At 38.2% G+C, this 24840-nt stretch overlaps 1 protein-coding gene across 3 annotated transcripts in view; it reads right to left on the minus strand.

Moving 5' to 3' along the window:
* Positions 1-454: 454 nt before the first annotated feature.
* The window catches only part of cacna1fb (calcium channel, voltage-dependent, L type, alpha 1F subunit), a 44630-nt gene continuing 20244 nt past the window's right edge, over positions 455-24840 (minus strand). The window contains exons 13-49 of one of the 3 annotated variants that reach the window (XM_060880910.1): positions 23562-23722; positions 22847-23072; positions 21993-22200; positions 21740-21860; positions 21547-21622; positions 20206-20260; positions 20054-20108; positions 19818-19920; positions 19492-19621; positions 18407-18466; positions 18177-18283; positions 17243-17330; positions 17056-17163; positions 15847-15899; positions 15587-15733; positions 15282-15483; positions 15040-15198; positions 14560-14670; positions 14367-14450; positions 13729-13857; positions 13572-13637; positions 13335-13426; positions 12795-12954; positions 11676-11803; positions 11402-11498; positions 10875-10977; positions 10360-10461; positions 9810-9937; positions 9336-9395; positions 8873-8980; positions 7575-7828; positions 7209-7232; positions 7005-7106; positions 5887-6035; positions 4143-4255; positions 2781-3089; positions 455-1980 (exon numbers count right to left, since the gene is read on the minus strand). In XM_060880910.1, coding sequence (XP_060736893.1) covers positions 1711-1980; positions 2781-3089; positions 4143-4255; positions 5887-6035; positions 7005-7106; positions 7209-7232; positions 7575-7828; positions 8873-8980; positions 9336-9395; positions 9810-9937; positions 10360-10461; positions 10875-10977; positions 11402-11498; positions 11676-11803; positions 12795-12954; positions 13335-13426; positions 13572-13637; positions 13729-13857; positions 14367-14450; positions 14560-14670; positions 15040-15198; positions 15282-15483; positions 15587-15733; positions 15847-15899; positions 17056-17163; positions 17243-17330; positions 18177-18283; positions 18407-18466; positions 19492-19621; positions 19818-19920; positions 20054-20108; positions 20206-20260; positions 21547-21622; positions 21740-21860; positions 21993-22200; positions 22847-23072; positions 23562-23722 — 4648 coding nt within the window. In that variant the 3' untranslated portion in view covers positions 455-1710. The remainder of the gene's footprint in view (positions 1981-2780; positions 3090-4142; positions 4256-5886; positions 6036-7004; positions 7107-7208; positions 7233-7574; positions 7829-8872; positions 8981-9335; positions 9396-9809; positions 9938-10359; positions 10462-10874; positions 10978-11401; positions 11499-11675; positions 11804-12794; positions 12955-13334; positions 13427-13571; positions 13638-13728; positions 13858-14366; positions 14451-14559; positions 14671-15039; positions 15199-15281; positions 15484-15586; positions 15734-15846; positions 15900-17055; positions 17164-17242; positions 17331-18176; positions 18284-18406; positions 18467-19491; positions 19622-19817; positions 19921-20053; positions 20109-20205; positions 20261-21546; positions 21623-21739; positions 21861-21992; positions 22201-22846; positions 23073-23561; positions 23723-24840) is intronic. The other 2 variants (XM_060880913.1, XM_060880912.1) reach the window with 2 other exon arrangements.

Genomic DNA, 24840 nt, shown 5'->3' on the forward strand with positions numbered 1-24840 from the left:
GCTAGACTAACCTTTGCTGAGGAGCATGTTGTGTGGCCAGAGGAGAACTGGTTCAAAGTTCACTTTAGTGATGAAAGCAAGTTTAATGTATTTGGGTCCGATGGGAAACATTATGTTCATCGTCAAACTGTGGAAAGACTGAACCCAATGTGTGTAAAGAATTCAGCGAATGGTGGAGGGGGAAGTGTTATGGTTTGGGGAATGTGTTCTTCAGCAGGATTTGGGCCTCCTATACAGCTACATGGCAGAGTGAATGCAAATGTTTATCAGACCCTTCTTCGACAACATGCGGTTCCTTCCCTGCGTTTACCCAATCAGCCAGCAGTTTTTATGCACAACAATGCCCCTGTTACACAGCAAAATGGGTAAAGCAGTTCATTGAAGCTGAAAACGCTGAAATAATGAAATGGCCATCCCAGAGTCCTGAACTAAACCCAATATAAAAACTCTGGAAAGATTTTTGGCCAAGAAACCCACTACAGTCACTGAACTGTGGAAGAGACTAGTGATGGCCTATAGCCGCAGATGTGCTGAAGTCATTCAAAGCAAAGGGCTGTACACTTTCTACTAATTGTTGACTGTTAATTGTTAACCTTCAGAAATTTTGTGGATAGTCTTTCTCAGTGCTGCAGTCACTGCTGTTCTCTAATTTTGATCATTGTGTTTTCTACAAAATAAAGTTTTTTTGTTGAAGTGCCGTGGTTATTTTGTAAAACACTGTTCTATTAGCATGGTATATCCACAACAAAAAAAATCCTTCAAATGTTGAGTAATGAAGATTACATTATTGCTGAAGAAATTCATAAAATGTTTTCTAATTCTGATCTCCACTGTATGTACTATGGAAAATGACGTGCAGTGCTAAAAATGAAAAGCTCAATGTTATGATTTGGAATTACACTCATACATAAAGTATTGATATATATTTGATAAGCAGCAGAACGTTTTATGTATTTGTTCAGATATGAAACAGAACGTAAAAACATATTTAACAGCATATACATTTAAATTGCCACTTTATTATGTACAAATCTTTCAATTTTAAACATATAAATTTCTGTAAGTAATATGTCACATGTGATGTCAGGCAAACCAGCATTTCTTTTCTCAGTTTATACTGGATTTTACAGCATATCAGTGAGCTTGATATCCACTGAGGAACAACGGCATTACCTTCATAACTACAGTTTATACACACTTTACTTTTGACACTTCTGGGATGATAAGGAACCCTGTTTCAAGGCACTTATTTTCACATGGTTCCATGAATAAGACTGAGTTTCACTGCTTCAGTGAGCTGCACAGTCCTTAGGATCCAACCCAGACTCTCGATGATGCAGTGGAAAGGCTAGAGCAAGAGTGTTCCCATGCATTTGCAAGCCTGAAGCATCTTATAGAATAGCTACACTAGCCCATGGAGCTCCAACATACAGTACTGCTCGTTTGTGTACTGTATATAGTATGCTGGCAATTTTGTGTTTTTCAACATGAAATCCAATAAAAAAGAAGTCACTCTGGGATTCATTCGTATACCTTCAAAGACACCATGATCTTTCATTTTGAGTAAACAAATGGACCTATACCATGATTGTATAACCTGTAGCTTTAAACCTCTGCCTGTCTGACAGAGTCCTCGGCTATCGCACTGGCCTGCATGCTTCCTTGAGTCTCCATCTATTATGTTTCTGACTGGCTTCATGGATGTGACAGTCAGAAGGAGGTAACGCATGTCATCTCATCAGCAAGCTCATCCTCATCATGGCTCCTGACAAGTTCCTCATCACTGTAGAGACCTGTTAAGTCTGTATGATTGAGAAGGCCGCTCCCAGAACTCTCTGTGCTGCCTCGAATTAGCAGGTCACTGGCTGCACTCTCCATTTCGTCTATGGTCATATGACAGGCATCTGCAATCTCCCGCTTGGCAAAGGCTACAAACTTGGGGTCCTTTGCGTACAGGCCAAGGCCCTCAGAGATTAATACCTGGTGGAGAGGCATTTACATTTTAGAATTTAGCATATATTACATCAACTGAATAATTAGCAAGAGTGAACGACTCCAGCTGGTCCTGCTGTGAAAACTGTTTGACTTTCATTCAAATCAACTCCAAACAATGAACAAACTCCAAAAGAAGTCAGCTTATATATAGCTTATACATAGCTAAGAAGGATGGAAAAGCTATTTCTAAGGAACACTTGGATCACTGAGCAGTAATAAATCCTCAATAAGGAGAAGCCATCAAACTAAAATGACTGGAAGAGTGCACAACAAACATCCAGGCTTTCATAACTTTTGAATTTGTACTGTACCTCCACAATCAGGAACAGGCTGGCCATGTGGCAGTATAAAATGAAAGCCCAAAAAATGCTCATTTCACATTTGGCTTAGAAGAACTCAGTGTCCTATAACCTATGAGATATTAAATAAGTCCCAGGTTGGCAGTGTAAAACAAATCTTACGCTATAAAAATTTTAAGAGGCATACATACTGGCAGTGTGGTGTGAAGGTGAATGTACAGGACCTAGGCACATGACTGAAACCATGCTTGAATGGCTAAAATTTCTCAATAAAGGTGATATGAAACATTGACTAAATGTAATTATGACTATGGTCATTTCAGTTAACTATACAAGTTATCCCTCGATAAGCATAAGGGAATTTATCAGATAAAATGCATGATCAGTAACAAAGTATTGCACGTACTTTAATATTTCTCAGTGGGAAAATAGATCAGAAATATAAGACTGTATATTTATAATGATGTTGACTCTCTCATGTCTTACCGCCTCCACCAGGCTGTCAGCACTGCCTCTCTTCTCGCTGTAGTGCGGGCTGAGTTGTGTGGGCACCCTCAGGGTGGTGTAGGCCCTGTAAGGCTGACCCGCTCGCCCTGCCACAGGCACACTTGCATCATCCTCTGCCTTCTTTTCCCAGAGGCCCATGCTGCTTGTGCCAGCTGACCTCTCGTCCTCCACTAGTATGAGGGGGGCATAAAGAAGACGACTGCGGCGGGGGCTGGAGTTTGCCCAGGAGGCTGTGGAGCCTGTGGAAGAACGGCTGCTGCTGCGGCGTGAGTCATAACTGCCATATGCCTGGGGGAAAGATAGGAAGAGAGAGGGAGGGAGACAAAGAAAGATATAATAATAAAGAGGTCATTTTACCTTGGAGTGCCTTGTATTATTAATTTGACACGATAGGGCTGCAAAGTTTGATGTAATGGAAATCACTTGTTTTGGGTTAGCACTGTTTTACTTTTTTCCTTTTGCATGCGTAGACTGAGCCTTCAGTTGTGATGAAACCTGCTATTTACAATAAAACTGTAATGATATTAATATTCCATGAATGTGGTGTGTCCTCCTAAAGAATAAAGAAAAGCAGCTAATAATATTATAATAGTATCTGTTTAGGATAAATTTATTCTTTCCTGCTACTGTCATGAATGGCTTGGATTTGTGTTTTTGTTTTGTGCTCACGTGTGTTTTCCCCACCCAAACCTTAATCCATTTCCTGCCTCTGCACACCCTGATTGCCCTCCCAATATATACCTGCTGTTTTTTGCTTGTTGTTTGCCATTTTGACATGTCATGTCTCCAGGTTGTCATGTCTCCAGGTTTCTCTTTTTGTGTTTTGTTATTTCAGTTGCATAGTCTTATCTATTGTTTTCCATGTGTTTTTAGTTTTGTCGTTTTCCAAAACAAACACCTTTTTTAATGTTATGCCTGCATTTGGGTCTGATTCCGCTCCACAGAGGCATCCGCCTTTCACAGCTTCAAGCAGTCGTCAATAATAGGTCATTTTGTAATTAAGAATTTTTTCCTCTATTGATGCAATGTCTATGGTTTCCTGTCACAGTGAATAAGGAGGAATAGTAAGACTAGACTAGTTTTATGCAATGGTTGCAAGTGTGCAAATGCTGTGGAGTGGAAGCTGGTCTTGGATCAAATTATACTGATAAACAAATCAAAGATTGTGATTCTAATCATTTTTGTGCATCCATGTATCATGACACTATGTAGGTCTCTAACAGAAACAGAACCTACACAATAGAATAATATATGCAAATATTTAATAGGCAAATAAAAATCAATATAGAGTGCACACATAGTGCCTGAGAGTGTATGTATATGTAATACAGGAGGAAGAACCTGTGAGCGTGCTCTACATGGTGGGAAATTCTGGTGGTAGGTGCCTGGAATGGGAAGATCATCACTGCTTCCCTGTCTTCTCAGACACTGGATGGTGAATGATGACTTCCGGACTGAGAGAGATAGAAAGTAAGCACTTACTGTATGACACATTGTCATGTCCACATTGTTTCATGTCAAGAGTTGACATTTTGTGGGAATGCTGGATTTTCAGTCACTTAAAATAGAAATAAAAAGAAGTCTTTATCTGTCACACATACATTACAGATCAGTGAAATGATTTTCTTCAAATACCCCATCTTGTTAGTATGTTAGAGGCCAGAGCGCAGGGTACAGCACCCCTTTATTAGAGAGGATTCTCTGAGCCTGAACCGCTTGAGCCACCACTACCCTAACAGCCACTTCTGCCTCTGGAGAAATTACTTTTCTTCTGCCTTTTTGTCCTCATTCACGGTTTCAGCTCTCTCTGAACTATCAAGTTTTGTGGGTGCCAATATATGAAATTGAGCTATGTTATGTCAGTCTTATCCAGAAAGGGCTGGTGTGGCTGCAGATTTACTATCTATCCAAGCAGGAGCTACATATCACTTCACTTATTTAATCAGTTCATCTTAGTCTCCAAATAACTATCAAGTGTGTATCCAATTTGGCTGAAGTAAAAACCAATATTCACTCTGGCCCTTGCAGATATGATTAAACACCCCTGTGTTATAGGTTATTGGTATTAACATTTGCAAATGAATACAGAAGATATCAGCATTTCCGAAAGTGTTTGTAAAGCTATGGTTTGACCTATAAAAACCACACATATCTTCACACAAAAAATTATAAATATATCCTATTATTAGTATTGTGTGTAAAATAGTAAATGGTATTAGTAGTGTGTAATTGTAATGTGTGGTATATCTGTATTATTGGAATTTTTACACAATGTGCACACTTTACTGGCCACTTTCAGATGTCCTTTTTGTACACAAAGAATTTAAGATAACTAGACATTTTAGTTAAATACGGCTGGTGTAGAGATATGTCTGACTACAGTCAGTAATTCAACTACAAAATACACCCACATTAATCAGTCTTAGTATTAAAACCACAGATAGGGGGAGTGAATAACCCTTATTGCCCTGATATATTAGGCAGCAACTGAACAGTCTCAAAGTTCTCAAAGCATTTCTGTGCAACTTTGTCAAGGTCTAAATTGTGATGGCTAGCAATAATAGAAATGGTTTAAGGAGCATGACAAGGAGTTCAACGTGTTGATTTGGCCTCCAAATTCCCCAGATCTCAATCCAATTAAGCATCTGTGGTATGTGTAGGACAAACTAGTCTGATCCATGAAGGCTTCACTTCACTCACAGGACTTAAAGGATCAGCTGGTAATGACTTGGTTCCAGATACTTAAGATAATTCAGAGGTCTTGAGGGGTCTATGCCTAAATGAGTCAGAACTGTTTTGGCAGCACTTGGGGGACCTTCACAATATCAGGCAGGTGGTTTTAATGTAATGGCTGATCGGTGTATACTTAATAAAGTGGCCACTGCGTATGAATATATTTTACTAAAAAGTCATTTAATACCTTGTAATAAAAACTGTGATATTGAGTTGAAAATTTATGATAAGGGGAACCATATAGCAGATTTGTGTTAACATTCTTCACTTACTGCAATACTCAGAGGGAGGATTAACTGAAAGGACAAGTATATGCACAGAGGGACAGAGTAACAGAGATTATTGATTGTACCAGTGGGGGTTGCAGGCAAGAGTCGTCTTCTGGCTGACCTTCTGGCCTCACCATAACTGCTGCCATACTGATTACTGTAGGTAGGCTGTCCATCATAGCCATGAGCTCGATGGCTAGAATGAATGGGGACTTCATCTGGGTAACCAAGTCTGAAGAGAAATTAAATGAAAAATTATTCTGAAGGACACAGTCATAGATCAAAAGAACACAGATGACATTTGCTTTACAGTATTTGGGTCATTTCTGTTATTTGGGTAAAATACTTTAAGAAGAATAGCACTAGGTGGTAATAGGTAGTGTTACTGCCTTACAGCTCTAGTGTCCCTAGTTCAATCCTGAGCTCGGGTCACTGTCTTTATAGAGATTCTGTATGTGAGATCTGTGTTCATGTGGGTTTCTTATTGGCTTTCTGGTTTTCTTCCACCTCCCAAAGACATTAGAGTAAGTGTATTGGTTATACTAAAATTGTTAGTGATTGCCTTAGGCTAGTCCTGCCTTAAACCCAGTATTGACAGGATGCACTGTCACCCTGACTATAAGTGGTTACTAATGATAAATTAATGAATGAACGAATGGACGGTCAAATGAACAAAACAATGAACAAGCGAACAAATGAATGATCGTCTGAATGATAAAATAAATTAGCAAACGTACATCTGTAAATCTGGCTTTATTCTATTCTTTAGTTTTGCCTTGCTAATTATTTACTCAGAGTTAAATTTGATGATATTTACATACCTAGCTGAAGGAATTTTCTGCTGCTGAAGCAACTCATTATTTCTTTTGTTTCCATGGTCTGTTTTTGTCTCAATGTCATGTACTTTTATCCAACTGTTTTTATTGCATGTGTTGGTCTACAGTATATGTAATGTATGAGATGATGTCAGTTACATACTCTTGGTCTCTAAAAAGCAAAGCATTCGAGAAAGGCACTATATAGGTTTAACTGTTATTGTTATTATTATTATAACGCTGCAGGGGTGGAGTTTGATTTTAACCTACACACCCACACAAGTACATATTACAATCTGCTATTTTTACATTTTGGAATGTATTGTGCCATTTCCACTACAGATCATGTTCATCAGAATTCAGAGTGTAGGAGGGAAGAAGAAGACCTGTCTCTGGGTGCTATGACCTCCTCGGCTTCTTCCCTCCTGTAGAAAAGCTGCTCCATAGGGTACCCCTCCTCTCCAGAGAAATGATCCACTGACCCTCTCCTGATGTGGGTGAAGCCAAACAATGTCATGATAATGATTTAAAAAAAAAAAAACATAGCAAAGAAACAGTGATTAAAGTTGTCAGGTGAATTCTGGACTTACCGTGGATGCTTGTAATATGAAACTCTATAAACGAACAGATAAAATCATTAAGAGAAATAGTTAAATGCTTGTGCTTCTGGTTAACTTAGATTCTAACTCCTGCAGTAACAGATGTACACATTAATGCCAAACCGTTTCACTTACAACAATGAATATAAAGTATTAAGGATGACCAAAAAATAGATCAGATAAAACTGTGATACTAAAATAGCTTTATATGTTTGTGTTTGTGTTTGTGTTGTGATTTCAGAGTTCTTCCTAGTTGAGCCAGAAAATTATGATTGATTGGTAACAGTGATTCCCTTTGACTTTATAGAATTGATCACATGTAACAGTGTGTTACAGTAATGTAACAGTGTCTCTCACCTCTTTGATGGCTGGTCAATCACACCATTCTTGTGCTGGAGGTAGAGGGAGGAGCGTCTCCTTTCTCCTCTTCTAAATTTATCCTGCTCTAGGATGCCACTGTCATTCAGTGTCCTGGTTAGTGAATTCCTGTGACTTAGGCCTCCATTGGAAAAGCCTTCTCCAGACACAGCAGCAGATGAAGCCGTCGGTGTGGAGACCACAGAGGAGCGGCGGTCTGAGGACTCAGCGTTGACAACATAGCCATTTTCATTCTAGCAGAGTAGAGACAGATTATTCTAGGTATTATGGTGATGATAATAATAATAATAATAATAATAATAATAATAATAATAATAATAACAATAATAATAATAATAATAACTAGAATGTACATTTCCTGAAGAAAATGTGAATGGTGCTTGCACGTGGCAAGTTCCCCTCATCGTGCTGAGTGTTTTAATATGACACATGTCCATGCTGTGCTAAATTTTGATTTTCACGTGAAATGACGTGACGTCACGTGACTTCATCAAATTACATGTGAGGAAGTCCCCCTCATTGTTCTGAGTGTTTTGATATGTCACATGTCCAAAAGTTTTTTGATTTGGCATAGTTTGGGGGCGGGGCTGCGGCACAACCGGAAGGCCAGTCGGTATCACCCTAAAGGAGCTGGCCGAGTTTGCCGAGTTATAAACCTCCAAAGTTTATAATGGGAGTCTATGGAAAAAAGGCCACTTTGAGATCCGGTACCGGAAGTACCGGTACTCGGATCACTTATAAAAGTCATAGCAACACCTCTCCTCAATGAGCCGGTCAATTTGGCACCTCATTCATGGGTCTAGGACAAAAGCTGCGGGTCAGTGTTATGGACCATTGTGACAGACAGAATCTAATATAGAACAGAAGTGATAAGGGCTATTGTTCGTTTTGCTACGATTCGTGATTAACTTGATTAAAACTTTACATTCATTTCTTGCACCAATACGTTAGCAGCAGATGTTTTTAGCAATTTGTGCTACGCTTGATCTTCTGTGGGACTGGACCAGACTGGCTAGTTCTTGCTCCCATGAATGTCAGTGAGCCTGGGGTACTCATAATGCTGTCTCTATTTCACTGGTTGTTATCCCTTGGGCCACCTTTGGTAGATACTAACCATTGTATAATAGCAACACCCCATAGGACCTGCAGTCTTGAAGATGCTCTGACACAGTTACCTAGCCATTACATTTCAGTCCTTGTCAAAGTCACTCAGATCCTTATGCCTGCTCATTTTTATCTGCTTCAAACATGTTTCTTTCCTGCCTAATGTTCATTACCGCATTCTCTTCTTGTTCTTCCTCCAGGTCCTCCTCTTCATCCGCAAGGTCACCATTCATGGCCAGGCGAATCTCTGGCCCAAGATCCTGCAGGGTGCGCAGACCCGCCTGACACAGATGCAAGCGGAGAAAAGAGGCACAGTATATATGCTGCACAAGCTCTCAACACACACACTTTGTAATACCATGTAATGTACAGTAATGTACAATTTTTTAGATATTTGTATTTTCAAATTACATTGATCATCATTCTGTGTGCTTTATATATATGTTTGCTGATTCTCCTGCAGGGATGATTAAAAAAATAAAAAAAATTAAAAAAACAGTCTAAAAAAAGTCTATTTATGTTAGATGTTACAGCTAATACCTGACAGTTTGATATGAATTTCTTACCACTCTTTTTTTTTAAATTAATACCATAAAATGTAATGTAAATGTAACCTAAACCTAAAATAAACCACACAGAAGCTGTGATTGATAAATTGCCCAGAGTGAATGTATATTTGTTTTGTTGTGTATTTGTCTGTATCACAATCAGTTCGCAGAGGAAGATGCAAGAGCAGGTGGCAGTTTAATAGGAACATCCAAAACAAAGTCAAAATCAAAGGCAAGGTTTAGGTGTTCTACAACCAAGATTTCATGAACCAGGACGAGGCGTAAACACAAAACAAGGTGAGGATTACAAACAAGAGTAATCATGGCAAATAAAATGTCTTAACAACAACTGACCAGAAACAGGATGTGTGCTTAACAAAGAAATCCAGACACACAAGTGTTAAAGATCTACTAATCAAGGCAAAACATGTGAGACTATTCTGGACATTCATGGCAAAACAAACAAAGCATTTTTCTGAGGTTTTATATGTATCACCATTAGTGCTTAAAAGTATGTCAGGGTGAAATAATCTCCAAGGAGAAGAACAGGTTAGGCATGTACCTGTAGAGCTGATGGCTTTTGGGGGTCTGGGTCTCCCAGACCCACTTTCTCCTTTCTCTTTCTGAACTTTCTGAAGTAGTCCTGAATTAGGAATGTGGCATAAAACTTCCCCACAGTCACCTCTTCCTCTATAAAACACACAGTGACAAACAGAGTGAATAAAAGCAAAAGGAAAAATTAACATACCAAAAGTGAATATGGAATAAATTATGCAAGGACAGATGAATGAATGATGTAAGTTAGTTAATAGTTAATGAAAGGAAAAGGCCTAGCAAAAATTTGGGTAATCCACTTTAGCACATCCAAAGCACTAGAACGTTTTTCAATTCATTTAAATTTAGTTCAGCTCGTTTAAAGCATTCACAGCATACCAAAGGCATTCAAATATGAAACCATGCCTATAAAAGGTTACAAAATTAAAACAGCATAAAAATAAAAGGAAGAAAAAAGATTTCACAAAATCAGAAAAAGTCTTCAGAGTACTATTATGGAATCAAATTCCTCAAAGCAGCATTTAAACACAATGCAAAATCACAGCATTTCTTCTCACCAGCAGGAGGAGGAATAACCTCATCAAGGATTTTGGGTTTTGTGCGTTTCCAGATCTTCTTTATAATGATCCTCAGCTCCACATTCTCCTGGTCTGGGTGACCTGAGGACAAAGCAGTGTGTGTTGTGTGTTGATCCAGATTTGGCTCAATGTAAACCTGGCTGGTTAAAGTGATGTCATTAAAAAGATCTTACCCAAGCCCAGCAATGTGTCGATTTATATGACATGATCTTCTTGAGCACAACATGATCTAAATGTCCAAACCCGTTCATGTGGGGTTATTTAGTTAAACATGATCAAGAGACTTTTAATGTAACTTCTTTAATACCAAACACAAATCCATCTCTGAATCTTATGTATGTGTGACCAGGTTGTTTTTTTTTTTTTGTGTCTTTAAAGGCACCAAATATAGCAGCTTTATCGCAACATTGGGACATTTAATAGGACTAAACGCTTTTCTATTTAAAAATAATTTTAATAAAAGATAAAGGTATTACTGAGACTGTGGTACTAACCTTCAGTTTTAATCTTCAGGGCAGTTCTGACTAGGGCAAACAAAGTTGCATTGAAGGTCACTGTGCCATCCGAGTTCAGGGGCATGTTCATAGCAACCAGTCTCTATTAGAGAAAGATTAAAGAGTGTAAAGAGTGTAGCATGATCGAGTATGTGACACTGATAGCTGACACACATCACTTTATTTATACAGTACTGTGATATATGTGGAATTATTTATATGCTGTGAATATGTGTATGTCTGAAACACGTTTGGAAAGAAGACTTCCTTAATTCCTCAACAGATCACTAACAGTTCTAGCTATCTGAAGAGGTTTTATATGAAATCTAAAATGAATGGGAAAGCCTTTTTATAGATAAAAAAATATAAAGAAGCTAACAAAGTACAACATACAATCTTTTTTGTTAGAGAATATTATTATGTTTAAATCAGAGAAGATGAAAAGTACAACACTGTGCACATTGTATATCTGTGCATTGTGTGTATCTGTGAGTGTGTGTGTATACGTGCGAGTGTGTGTGCGGTACCTTGCAAGCCACACGGTGGGGACAAAGTTTTCCAAATCCCAGGGGAGGTTGGATCCTCCTAAGCAGTGCCACCACATCCAAGTGTTTTATGCGACCCCTGCATTAACATAGACAAATATTTTCACACACACACACACACACACACACACACACACACACACACACACACACACACACACACACACACACACATACACACACACACACACAAACACATGACTCTTACACACACACTGCACACATGACTCTTAAAGGACATAGAAGTTGATCTTACTTGGCTTCTGGATCATACTCTGACCAAATCCTTTTGAACTCGTCAAGATGATGTGGCCCCAGAATTGACCAATCACGTGTCAAGTAGTCAAAATTGTCCATGATGACAGCAACAAACAAATTAATAATCTGAAAAGTAGAAAATTGTCGATAAAAAGAGACGATCTATGGCACATCCAAAGATCTTACTTACTGATTTGCCAGTTTATTAGGTACACTGAGCATGCAACCAATTATCTGGGACTCTATTGATGATTTCATAAGGCATTATCATTTCATGTCATCATGTCACATATTGTGATGTTACACGATATGTATCATAATATACATCGCCACCCAAATGTATTGGGACAGTAAGGCCAATTCCTTTGTCTTTTGCTATTCATTGAAGACATTTGGGTTTTAGATCAAAAGATGCATATGGGATAACAGATCATATAGAATTTATGAGAAGAAATCTAGACTCCACTCCTCAGCAGTAAAAAAACAGAAGGCCAGATTGAGATTAACAAAGAGACACAAACATTTGGGAAACAAAATTAACCTCTACCAAAGAGATTAAAGGCTAAAGTGTGGAGAAAGAAGGATATGTTCATGCTCCAATACATACACAATCATCTGTGAAACATGGTGATGGTAGTGTCATGGTATTAGCTTGTTTGGCTGTTTCTGGAGAAAGCTCACTGTTATTGTTGCTGGAACTTATGATGGGAGCAGCAGAATGAAGTCGCACATTTATGGGAACACCATGTCTGCCATTTTATAGAAAAATGTCTCCAATCTTCTCTGGAAGATCATTTAATATTCTTTAAACTGACTCCAATCCTCAGTTAGACGATGTACTGTTCAATCCTATGATCACATAAGATTGAACAGTTTCTAATGTGCAGTTTTTCTAGGAATAGTGGCTGGAAAAGTCCAAAGGTCGCCACTATAGAACACACAAATTAAATGAGCACTTCATTAGGTCTCCAGTGTAAATAACAGTAATAATATGATGCTTAAAACTGCCTCATTTACTAGTAGAGCCATAATGTTGTACCCAAGTATTTGTGGTTTTTACATAACAAACCCATTTTTAAGAATTTAAAACAAAAATGATAAAAGATCTTTGTGTTACCAAGAAAGCGCAGAGCATGAAGAAGCTAATGAAGTAAACAATTGCAAAATTGCTGCCACATGTGAATTCCTCTCCAGGCTCAAAATCTGACTCTGCATCACAGCGCTTTCCTGGAAGACAGGCCAACATGATCTCCTGCCACGCTTCACCTGTAGCACACCTACACACACACACAAACACACACACAGAAGTGGAGTGCTAACTTGTAAAATGGACAATGGAATGTACATTTCTTATATTATATGTAATATATTAATTTATAAGATATATATATATTCTTATATATATATATATATATATATTCTTTTTTTTTTTGACATTTTTGTTAAAACTGAAAATTTTAGAAAATATGTAAAGTATATATATATATATATATATATATATATATATATATATATATATATATATATATATATATATATTACATGTACTTTACATATTTTCAAAAATTTTCAGTTTTAACAAAAATGTCAAAAAGAAAAAAAAGAATTTAAAGATGTCTTATTCAAATCTGACTGCTCTGTATTCACACTCACTCACCTGAATAGCAACAACACTGCCTGGGGAAACGTCTGGAAGTTATTATTACGGTTGATTGGCGTGTAGGCCTGCAAGGCAATCTTCCCAAATGTCTACGAGAGAAAGACCATCAGATAAGCATTTGTGCCCCTGAAATACAGACAGAGCAGTAGGTTTATGTCTAGCTATAAATTGTTTATTAACTCAAGTATACATCTAGTAAGACTACTCTGAATTTGTTATCTTTGCCCCACCCACCTGCATACCAATCACAGCGTAGATAAAGAAGATCATGGCAATAAGTAGAGCTACATAAGGCAAGGCCTTGGGGACAAGTAGAACAAAATATATTACTTACAAAAAAATTGTGGTAATAATCAGAGATGAGTTGTGTATGTATGTGATGTTGTCTGACCTGGAGAGATTTCACAAAAGTCCAGAGAAGTGTGCGAATGCCCTCCCCTTTGCTAAGCAGCTTAACCAATCGCATTACACGGAACAGACGGAAGAAGGTGATTGACACCCGGGAACTGTCCTCTGAACTCTGTGGAAAAGTGTAATCAGAACTAGACACAGTTAAATTCACAACCTGCTTAATGATAAGGTTCAGGCCACTAACCCCACTAACCTGGTATAAAGAAATCTACTTGCAGAAATAAAGATGCGGATAGTATCTTACTTATACCATAGTATGTCTGAATATTGTAATCTGATTGGTTGGAAAATGATATTGAATACACAGCCAGTTCCGGTCAGTTTAATCACCATTCTAAATTAATGTTCTGCCATGTAACCATAGTAACATACATTTACGGTTTCATATAGAGTGAAATAGCTATTGTTTTTTTGTTTTTTTTGCCTTCACATCATGCATTAAAATTGTATTATTTCTTGGGAGAAGTGTATGTTTTCATTCCACTTGCCATAAGACATTTTACATTGTACTGTAAAATGAGTTTCACATGCCTGGTGTGGATGATTTCTCATATCACGATGCACTATAGTTTATACTCCTTCATCATTTATTTAACCAGAATGAGCTGGGAGACTCACACTAAACTCTGTCACCACGATGTCCACCACACTCCCGACCACAATCAGAGCATCAAAGGAGTTCCAAGCATCAGTAAAATAATGCTGCAGCCAAGACAAACTTCAGTTACAGATTGACATATCAGAAAGACAAGTATGATTGATAAAGGTCATGGTGTGAAGTTAAATAAACATGATAGATTAGAAAATAAACCTTGAGTCTGAGGGCTAACAACTTGACAATCATCTCCACAGTAAAGAGGCCTGTAAAGACCATGTTGAGGATGTCCATGACATAGCTGAAGAGTTTAGACTGCTCATAATGCTGGGAAGGCATAACAATATAGAGCATTTTATAGACAGCTGAGACATACCTTTAAAGAATTATGTCTAAAATTGTACAATGAGATATTTAAAACCCTTTATTTATTTTTTATAAATGACCCTTTATTTATATCTAACCTTAAATAATATACACAAATTAAAATAACTAAGATAGAAACGAATCTGACCAAAATGAACGTGTTAATTGACTAAATAAAATAAGTAAATAAATAATCTGTAATTGGCTAAACAAAATAACTTAATTTAATTACAATTAATCACAATTATTGAAGTTATTTTTATTTATGTGTTATATGAAGATGTAGAGATTAACAACTACACATGACTCATTAAAAGTCCTGTGGTTTACCTGAACAGCCAAAGTGACTGTGTTGAGGAGAATCAACACAAACATGATGTACTCAAATCCTGTGGAGTTGATCATTAACCAAAATTTATGCTGCACTGGGTTCTTTGGGATGTACAGCTTCAGTGGCTGTGCTTTCAGAGCATATTCCACACATTGTCTCTGTATAAATATGAAAGATAGAAACAGCCTTTGAAAAACATAGTTGCGATGCAGAATATGCTGAAAAATATTCCAGTTCTAACCTGGTTCTTGTCCAGCTCACAGTTCTTAAACTCTGCCTCTCCCTGTTCCCGGAAAGTGATGATCACGAAACCTACGAAGATGTTCATCATGAAGAAGGCAATGATGATGATGTAAACAATAAAGAAGACTGAGATTTCCACATGAGAGTTGTAGATGGGGCCGTGGTTCTCTGAGTTGGCATCGATAGCCTTGTAGAGGAGCCTGGGACACAAGAGGGAAGGGACAAAAGAGAGCATTTATAAAGCAAGGCAATAGGGACAGTTACTTTTGAACTGCGATGTAACACCATGAGCAGGTGACTTACGCAGGCCAGCCTTCGAAGGTGGACACAGTGAACAGGGCCATCATTCCCATCAGCACGTTGTCAAAGTTAAACTCACTGTTGTGCCAAATACGCTGCCGCACGAAGGGGTGATTCACATCACCATCTTTATAGATCACGAACGTGCCTCTATGTCACACACACATACTCACTTTGACAGCAAAACTCAATAAAAGCATAATGACATTTCATAAAGTCCACATAGATAAATTCAAGATTAGCATAGCATTTAAATCACTCACTTGCACTGCTCGGGTGTGTGCTTTGCCTCGTCTGTGCAGCGATAAAATTTACCCTGCAATATGAGACACAATATTTCATTCTAATGAGCTCAACTTCCTCTAACACAAGGACTCAGACTGTTTTAACTCTCGATTTCTTTTTACTTTATTAATCTATGTCATCCTTTATAGAAATACACTTGTACATTGTAAAATTAGTGGCCAATATATCAGACTGTTGTCTAAATAAATGTTTCTATCTATACAGTATTTACAGTGTCTGTCTGTGGGCGCAGGTGTAAAGATGGTGTTAATGAAGGAAGACTACCATCCAAAATCTTCAAACACAGCTGAGAGCACATCTACGCCATTAAAGTAATGCCAGAAAAACATTATTCATAATGTTCAAATTATAGTCAAAGCCATGTGAAAATCGGATGCTGTGAAAAGGATGTAGAGCTTCACTGAGAAAATAATAAAAGTTTAAGTATGATGGGATATACTGGTTTTCTATAATGTTACAGTTCTTTGAGTTTAAATTAAATCAATCTCTTATGATGCATTTGTATAGAAAATATAAGATGCTGAACCTTGTGTTAAACTTAAATGTTGCACCGTGGCACTCTATATACTGTAAAACCCTTTATAACACACTTAGTACTGATTTCCATTTCTCTAAATCTCTGTATACACTGCATTTACATTCACACCCAGAAGAGGATGCGCTCCCTTTACAGACAATTTCCCCTCGAGGATTCTTCCTCATATTGAGTATTTTATTGCCACTTTTGCCTCTGGCCTGACCATCAGGAATCTAAATCGATCTATATCCAAAGGTATTAATCTAATGCTATACGCACTAAACAAACAAAATTAAGTAAATGTGAAAAGAATTGATATAACCGCTTCTATGCCAACTTGACAAAATGCATCAAGTCACATTAATGATGCATGAATGTGCGAAGGAAGCCTGGTATACATAATAAACACAGAAAACTCAGACTGTCATTTCAGTGCTGCTGGAAATAGTGTGATTAAATAAAATGATGCCTGTTTTCATAGGTAAGAACTTAAGAGAAGGTGGCTCAAGAATGTATTTCATGATCACGCAAGTAGATTTAAACAGTGCATGGGGTTAACAATATAACCAACAAAACTGAAACATGCTGCCTGTATGACTGGTGTCACAGAGAAGACATACAGAGACAAAAGTAGTGAATTATCAAATACCTTAAAGAGTTGAACACCGATGCATGCAAACATGAACTGAAGCAGAGCAGTAACAATCATAATATTCCCAATGGTCCGTATAGCCACGAACACACACTGGACCACATGCTGAAGAAACACATGGATTAGAAAGTTCTGCACTATATACGTGCATTAAACAGGTAAACATACACATACACCGTGGTACCTTTAGACCTTTGGCTCTGTTGATGGCTCGGAGAGGTCTGAGTACTCGCAGCACTCTCAGGATCTTCACTACGGAGATAGCACTTGAACTGAGATGGAAGAAGAGCGATGGAAAGAGAGATGTGTGTGTGTGAGAGAGAGAGAGTGAGAGAGAGAGAGAGAGAGAGAGAGAGAGAGAGAGAGAGAGAGAGAGAGAGAGAGAAGTGTAATATAGGAACAAGAAGGTATGAAATTAATCATTGAAATATCCCACAGTCGTTCAGTTCATCCATGCACCCATACCATTCGTTTTAAAAGCTGTTAAATGCAAAAATGTAATTTAAATCATGTTCCACTGTAACATTACATTACAATCACATTCATTCAATTGTTCTCTTTGTCCACCAGAGGCCTCCATACATCCACTTAGACTCAGAACATCTCCTTGTCATGTACTTTAACAAAATGCAACACATCAGCAGAGAATGAGAGAAAATACACTCTCTCTCACTCATTTTCTACCGCTTATCTGAAGTACCTCGGGTCACGGGGAGCCTGTGCCTATCTCAGGCGTCATCGGGCATCAAGGCAGGATACACCCTGGACGGAGTGCCAACCCATCGCAGGGCACACACACACTCTCATTCACTCACGTAATCACACACTACGGACAATTTTCCAGAGATGCCAATCAACCTACCATGCATGTTTTTGGACCGGGGGAGGAAACCGGAGTACCCGGAGGAAACCCCCGAGGCACGGGGAGAACATGCAAACTCCACACACACAAGGCAGAGGCGGGAATCGAACCCCCAACCCTGGAGGTGTGGGGCGAACGTGCTAACCACTAAGCCACCGTGCCCCCAGAGAAAATACATGCATTTAAATAATACTAGACATCAAACATTTAAATGAAGTTTAATGACGTTCCATGAAGTTGAGTGTGTTAGACTCACTGTAGGAAGAAGGAAACCAAAGACACACTGACAACCAGAAGATCCAACAGATTAAACCAGTTCCTACAGAAAGAGCCCTTATGCAAAAACGCCCCATAGACCGTCATCTGCAGGGAAAATGGAAGAAAGAAAAATTTTGAGCATTTTAAATATAATGTGATTTACTACAATGTGTATTTTTTTTTTTCTTGCTTAGGAAGTGCCAGATTTTTAAAGAGATGAATTGGTACCTTGAGAAGAATTTCTACTGTGAATATGGAGGTGAAAGCATAATCAGCATAGCCCAGGACCTGATCAAATCAAACAGACCAAAACAATTCAGAAGACTGAGAGACACAGAGACAGACAGTAAAACACAGACAGATGTGGACATGACGTGTCTGTAACTAAGCCATGGTACATGGCATTCCTCTCCGTCTGATGAGCTCAGAGGTGACTGATTGCATGGTGCAGGAAAACACTTCCTCAGCTGGCATGAAGAGTAACATCTAACATGCCAATCAGGACATCTGCAGTGTGTGTGTAATGTGTGTGTTTGAGCACTTGACTCCAACAAGGCCACTGAGTGCATTTACACAGATTTGTATTAATTCCTCTAAGAACTATTTTGTTTTGTTTGGTTTTTAATAAGAAGAAAATGTTTTTGCATGCCTAATGGTTATTTATGAACTCACGTGTATTCCATCCTTACATAAAAATAAGTATTTTGACTGCTTGTTTAATGCTGATTTTTCTCCATATTTCTGTAAATAACCCAAGAAGTAAGTTCATAATTCTTTATGCATGTTTAACAGTGTCAGAAGTTCACATCACGTGAAGTTAATTTATAGTCAGAATTGCAGCACAATGAGCCTAAAGATCTAAAAGGACCACTCTGAGTCCAGGCTACTCTCTAACTACACTGTTAATAATGCTTAATTAAAAAGGTAAAGAATAGGTTTCCTTTAAAATGAGATCATACATACTGTATGCTACATGTGGGATTTTTCCACAGCCTATTCAAAAACAAGAACAGACTCATACTAAACCAGACACAGTTAGTAAAAGCAACCAGATCATCATGACAACACAACTCCTTTACTATTACATTCCAATATCAAAGATTAGAAAATTCATTCTAATATTTACCAAGTGCTTGGAATAATATTGTTCCAATATCAGCTACAAAAAAATGATCTAAGTCATGTATGTACAAACAGAGCACCAACCAACCAGAGAGAGCACCATCTAACCTATTATATACTATGACAGAGTGTGTGAGAGAGAGAGAGAGAGAGAGAGAGAGAGAGAGAGAGAGAGAGTGTGTGTAACTCACATTATTTCTGAAGGAGTGTGCTCTGATGGGGTCTTCGGCGGCCAGAGAGATACTACTGAGGATGATGAATACCAGGATCAGGTTAGTAAAGATGTGATGATTGATCACAGTATGACAGCCTACTCTTATTCTAGAGAGAGAGAGAGAGAGAGAGAGAGAGAGAGAGAGAGAGAGAGAGAGAGAGAGAGAGAGAGAGAGAGAGAGAGAGAGAGAGAGAGAGAGAGGAACAGGGTGAGGGTCCAAAATCATGACATAATGTATCACATAGCTGTTGGTGCCTTAGTTGCATGTGTTTTTGTTTGTGAGCGCATGTTTCTCAGGCTTACGGATTGGTCTTGCTGAGGCAGAAGAAAGCACTGCCTTCTGGAATTGGCACAACTTTTTCTTTTGGAGGAGCAAAATCAGCCACATTCAGCTGAGTCCCTCCTTCTTTTGAGGCAGAGAAAAACAGAAATGAATAAAAGGTTCTATGAAAAAAAAAGCAACATATGCTAAAAAGTTTGAAGAACATTACTATATTCAACTACAGTATATTGGTCAGTATTTTACTATTATAGTTTACCTTCACCATCTCCTTCATCTTGCTCCTCCTCTTCCTCATACTCATCCAAGTCAATCTGGATGAAGAAAACAAGTAACAAATCCTCAGTATAGACATGATTACTCCCATTAACCCGTTATAATAAATAAAATGATAAAATGCTCCGAATAAACCTTAGCGTCTGTATTCTCCTCCTCTATCTCGCCTCCCTCTCCCTGTTTCTTTTCTCTGTAAGAAATGAAAACAAATGACACACATGGCTGAGAGAGAGAGAGAGAGAGAGAGAGAGAATGGACAATCAATAGACATTAAGTAAAATCCACTACCTTCACAACACTTGATATCACCTAGTCATTTCACTCAGTGGGGCTGACATTATAGGAGCAACAACCAAGATACAGTTTTACCAGCCAAGCTTCTAGAGAAAGGGCTGTCTGGCACCGGGGTCAAATGTGGCTTGCAGACATATGGCCTGGAAGATTTTAACTGGCCTACAACGTCTTCCTTAAAATGTAAATCAGATGACCTGCTGGCCAGCATGCTGCAATTTTTTCTTTCACATGACTGTGGCAACAGACTGTTTTAATACAGTTATCTAAAATGCAAGAGGCTACAAGTGCAAATGAATTCACTGAATTGTTTTTTTTTTAAACTACAGGCAGAAAGTACAAAGTGAGAAGAAGCAATTTCAAAAGACATGGAAACAACTAAGCATGGATTTGCCACCAAGTGCAAAATGCTGTTTTAATCATGTTTGTCTAATATATTTTGGTCCCTGAAATAGTTTCACATATATACCAATCAAGCTCCACGATGATGGACTGTGAACTCTGTCCAGTTCTCCTTGTATGATGGCCCATGTCCCAGTATCTCCTCCATGCTCTAAACTGTGCTGGGAGAAGGAACAAAACCTTCTTGCGACAGCACGTATGGATGTGCCAGCCTGATGAAGCTGGACTACCTGTACAACCTGACTGGGTTGTAGCTACTGCCTCATGCTACAAACAGTGACAAGGACCCTAACAAAACACAAAACTACAGACAAATCAACCAGGAAGGATAGGGAGAAAGCAACTGGCTGTAGCCATCATCTACAAAACCATTCCCTTTTCAGGGGTTGTCTTGCTTTTGCCTCCCCAGTGCACCTGTTGTCACTGATTTCACTTCCTAACTAGACAGACTGATATCACCAACCTTTATTTTTTAATTCACTGACAAGCTCACTCATGTTCAGTGGTTTGTTTCCTGTTTGAGCAAACGTACATACAGTACACACATTGAAGCAGAATATCAATGAGTTCAACTGGCGAGATTAAGTATAGTTTTGATCAGCCAAGTGAACAATACATCAAGCATCTAAGGCTAAGACAAGCTACAAAACTCATCCTCGTTTATTCTGTCCTGTGTACTGCACTACATTTTGTATTGTTTGTACCAGAAACAATACCAGATAACAAATATGTAACAATACAATATATAGTAATACTATAAAAAGTAGTCCAAAAATGTTTTACTCCTTTTTTTTGTCATCTCCATCTGCCCCTGCTAAGTTGTCCACAGCAATGGCCAAGAAAACATTCAGTAGGATGTCTGAGAAAAGTTAGTTAAGGCCACAATATGACCAGAGAAGTGAACACCCACATGTTAGCTGTAAATATATATGGCTTCAATACTCATGGCTCTGTATAGTTCAGTGTGAAAGGATACAGTTACCACAGATGAAGAGAATGACAAAATACAGACACACAATCATACCAGGAAACACAGGGCCTCCGTATGCCATAATTCCATCGTACATCACCATGTTCCAGTCCTCACCCGTTAGGATCTGAGCATCGAAATAAAGTCTTAAGAAGACAGCTGTCTAATCCATCACCCTCAGCAACATGTGCATAAGATTATTGTTTTATTAAATATACTAATATATGACAAAAACTATATTCTCATGAGTTAGTCTGACCTGAAAGCAGGTAAGAAGGGCCTGGGGAAAAGCATCGAAGGTGCTTCTTTTTGTCTGTGTTTCATCAAAGTTGAACTTGCCACCAAACAGCTGCATCCCCAGCAGAGCGAAGATTATGAGGAAGAGGAAAAGCAACAGCAGCAAAGATGCAATGGACTTCATAGAGTTTAGTAGAGATGCTACCAGATTGGAAAGAGCTGTCCAATGGCTGTGGGGTGTCAAGAGATCAGCACACCAATTAAAAAAACAATTCTATTTTAAACGGTTAAAATATAATTTGTTATGGAATGGATTAAAAATATTTGTTTTGGAATCAGATTTTTTCATTGATTTTTTCAGTTCTCTACAATTTTTCCTACGTTTCCCCATACAGATAATAGCTAATGTTTTTCTGTTTGTTCCTAATTAATCAGAGCTTTATTAAACACTATATTAAAATAATGAAATATTCATTAATTTTATATTTTGTTTTGATGCAGCCTAATGAAATACAATTCTGGCTATGATGCATCAACAGGTTTTTTATACAAAAATGTGACACATAACAGTACATTATCATCACATACAAATATAATCAAAGACAATAAAATAAATCTTTTGCATACAAATATAAATGTGCTAGAAAGTTCAAGTGTATAACTCAATGTATTTTTATCTGTTTCTCTGAGCTACTGAAGAAAGATGAATTCATTTTGTTATTGCCAGTGACAGCTGCAACTTCAATAGTGTTAACTGGTACAGCGGGTGTTCGATGTAATGCTTCTTCTACCATTTAAAGATTATTTCTGAGCTGATTTGATATTTGATACGGGGAATTGATATTTTGCGTCCTTTCCTGAATGTAGCCTGCATACCGCGTGACTTTGAAGATCCTAAGCAACCGAACGCAGCGCAGTACAGAAATGCCAAGAGGTGGCATGATCTCCATCTCCACCAGCACAGTCTCCAGGATTCCTCCACACACCACAAAACAGTCAAAACGATTGAAGAAAGCTACAAAGTAAGCCTGCAGCCCCAGACTGTACATCTTCAGCAACATCTCAAATGTGAAAAGGGACAGAAGCACCTTGTTGGCAATTTCTGCAAATAACATGAAAAGAACAAATGGGTATTATGAATTTGATATGAAACCACATACAGGGGTAAATAATAAATAAATACATTTTAAGACCCAACAGTTAGAGATATTCATGCTATAAAGCAATAATTCAGGATAAGATCAAAACCTGTTATTAGTTTTTTGTTCAAAAAATTTGCTCGATAAAAAACAAGTTTTCTTTTTAACACATTAGTGCCACTAATATAAAAATGAATTATTAATATATTTAAATTTAATCCTTTGGCTTGAGTAAACGGGTTATTTTGCTGCCTCTGGTAGAGAAAAAAGTAAATCAATACTTACAAATAATTTTGTCCTAATTTATGGCTTTTTCAAAATGTACATATCTTCTTAGCTTTATTATTTGCTTACTACTTACTTCCTAAACAAATGTATTAAGGTGAGCTATTCTAATAATAATGAAATAAGTAAAAGGCTTTTAAAAGGCTAACAGTGAGTCTTATACACACCCTGCACTTCAGTGAGCCAGTCTGGTTGGTTATAGTGCTCTGATGCGCTCAGGGCCGTGTTGAGAAACACCAGAATCAACACCAGCCAATAGAATGTCACCGATTTCACAGCTTTTCGACAGTTTCTCCGAATGCCACGGTTCCACCGGCGCAATGTGCGACTGAAGACAAACATAGGAACAAAAATAATTCCACACAGTCACAAAATCAAGTAAAATTTCAAATGCAGAGAGAAAATTGTTACAACCAGTCATTATAAATTGTACTACTTAAAGATAAAGGATGTAAAATATTGCAATTTTCCTCTTTGCAGTAAAAAGGCTGCGTCCCAAACCACAAAAGTTACCCAAAGTAGTACATAATGTATGACTAATCTAGAACATGAAATGTGTAATTCTTCTGTATTTTAAACTTGCAGTTGCTGAGTGTTATAATAGTATTATAATAAAATAAAATAACTGTAATGTGTTCATCATTGGGGGGCACGGTGGCTTAGTGGTTAGCATGTTCGCCTCACACCTCCAGGGATGGGAGTTCGATTCCCGCCTCCACCTTGTGTGTGTGAAGTTTGCATGTTCTCCCTGTGCCTCAGGGGTTTTCCTCCGGGTACTCCGGTTTCCTCCCCCGGTCCAAAGACATGCATGGTAGGTTGATTGGCATCTCTGGAAAATTGTCTGTAGTGTGTGATTGCGTGAGTGAATGAGAGTGTGTGTGTGCCCTGCGATGGGTTGGCACTCCGTCCAGGGTGTATCCTGCCTTGATGCCCGATGACGCCTGAGATAGGCACAGGCTCCCCGTGACCCGAGGTAGTTCGGATAAGCGGTAGAAAATGAGTGAATAAGTGAGAGTGTTCATCATTGTGACTGCCAGCTTCTTCTTTAAACAGCATCTGTCCATTAGCTCATACTGTGAACTCCTGAACAAGCAGCAGTGCTCATGCAATCCACAGTGTAATAAATGAATCCTATTTCTAATTAGAGTGTAGTATCACTTTCAAGACCCTCAGTTATGTCCATTTTGTTTACACAGTTACTTTAGAATCAGACAATGCTGATAGTTGGGCATCATAATGCTGTATATACAGTATATGTAAACCCAGTCATTCCTGACACCACTGACTGTAATAATACTAATATAATATAAGTAGTTTCCCATTATTGTGTGTGTGTGTGTGTGTGTGTGTGTGTGTGTGTGTGTGTGTGTGTGTGTGTGTGTGTGTGTGTGTGTGTTAGAATAGGATTTAGAGCAATAAACCAAAAGTTCAGGAAGTGTAACCTAG

This window comes from Tachysurus vachellii, chromosome 11 (assembly GCF_030014155.1).
Source record: "Tachysurus vachellii isolate PV-2020 chromosome 11, HZAU_Pvac_v1, whole genome shotgun sequence".
NCBI lineage: Eukaryota > Metazoa > Chordata > Actinopteri > Siluriformes > Bagridae > Tachysurus > Tachysurus vachellii.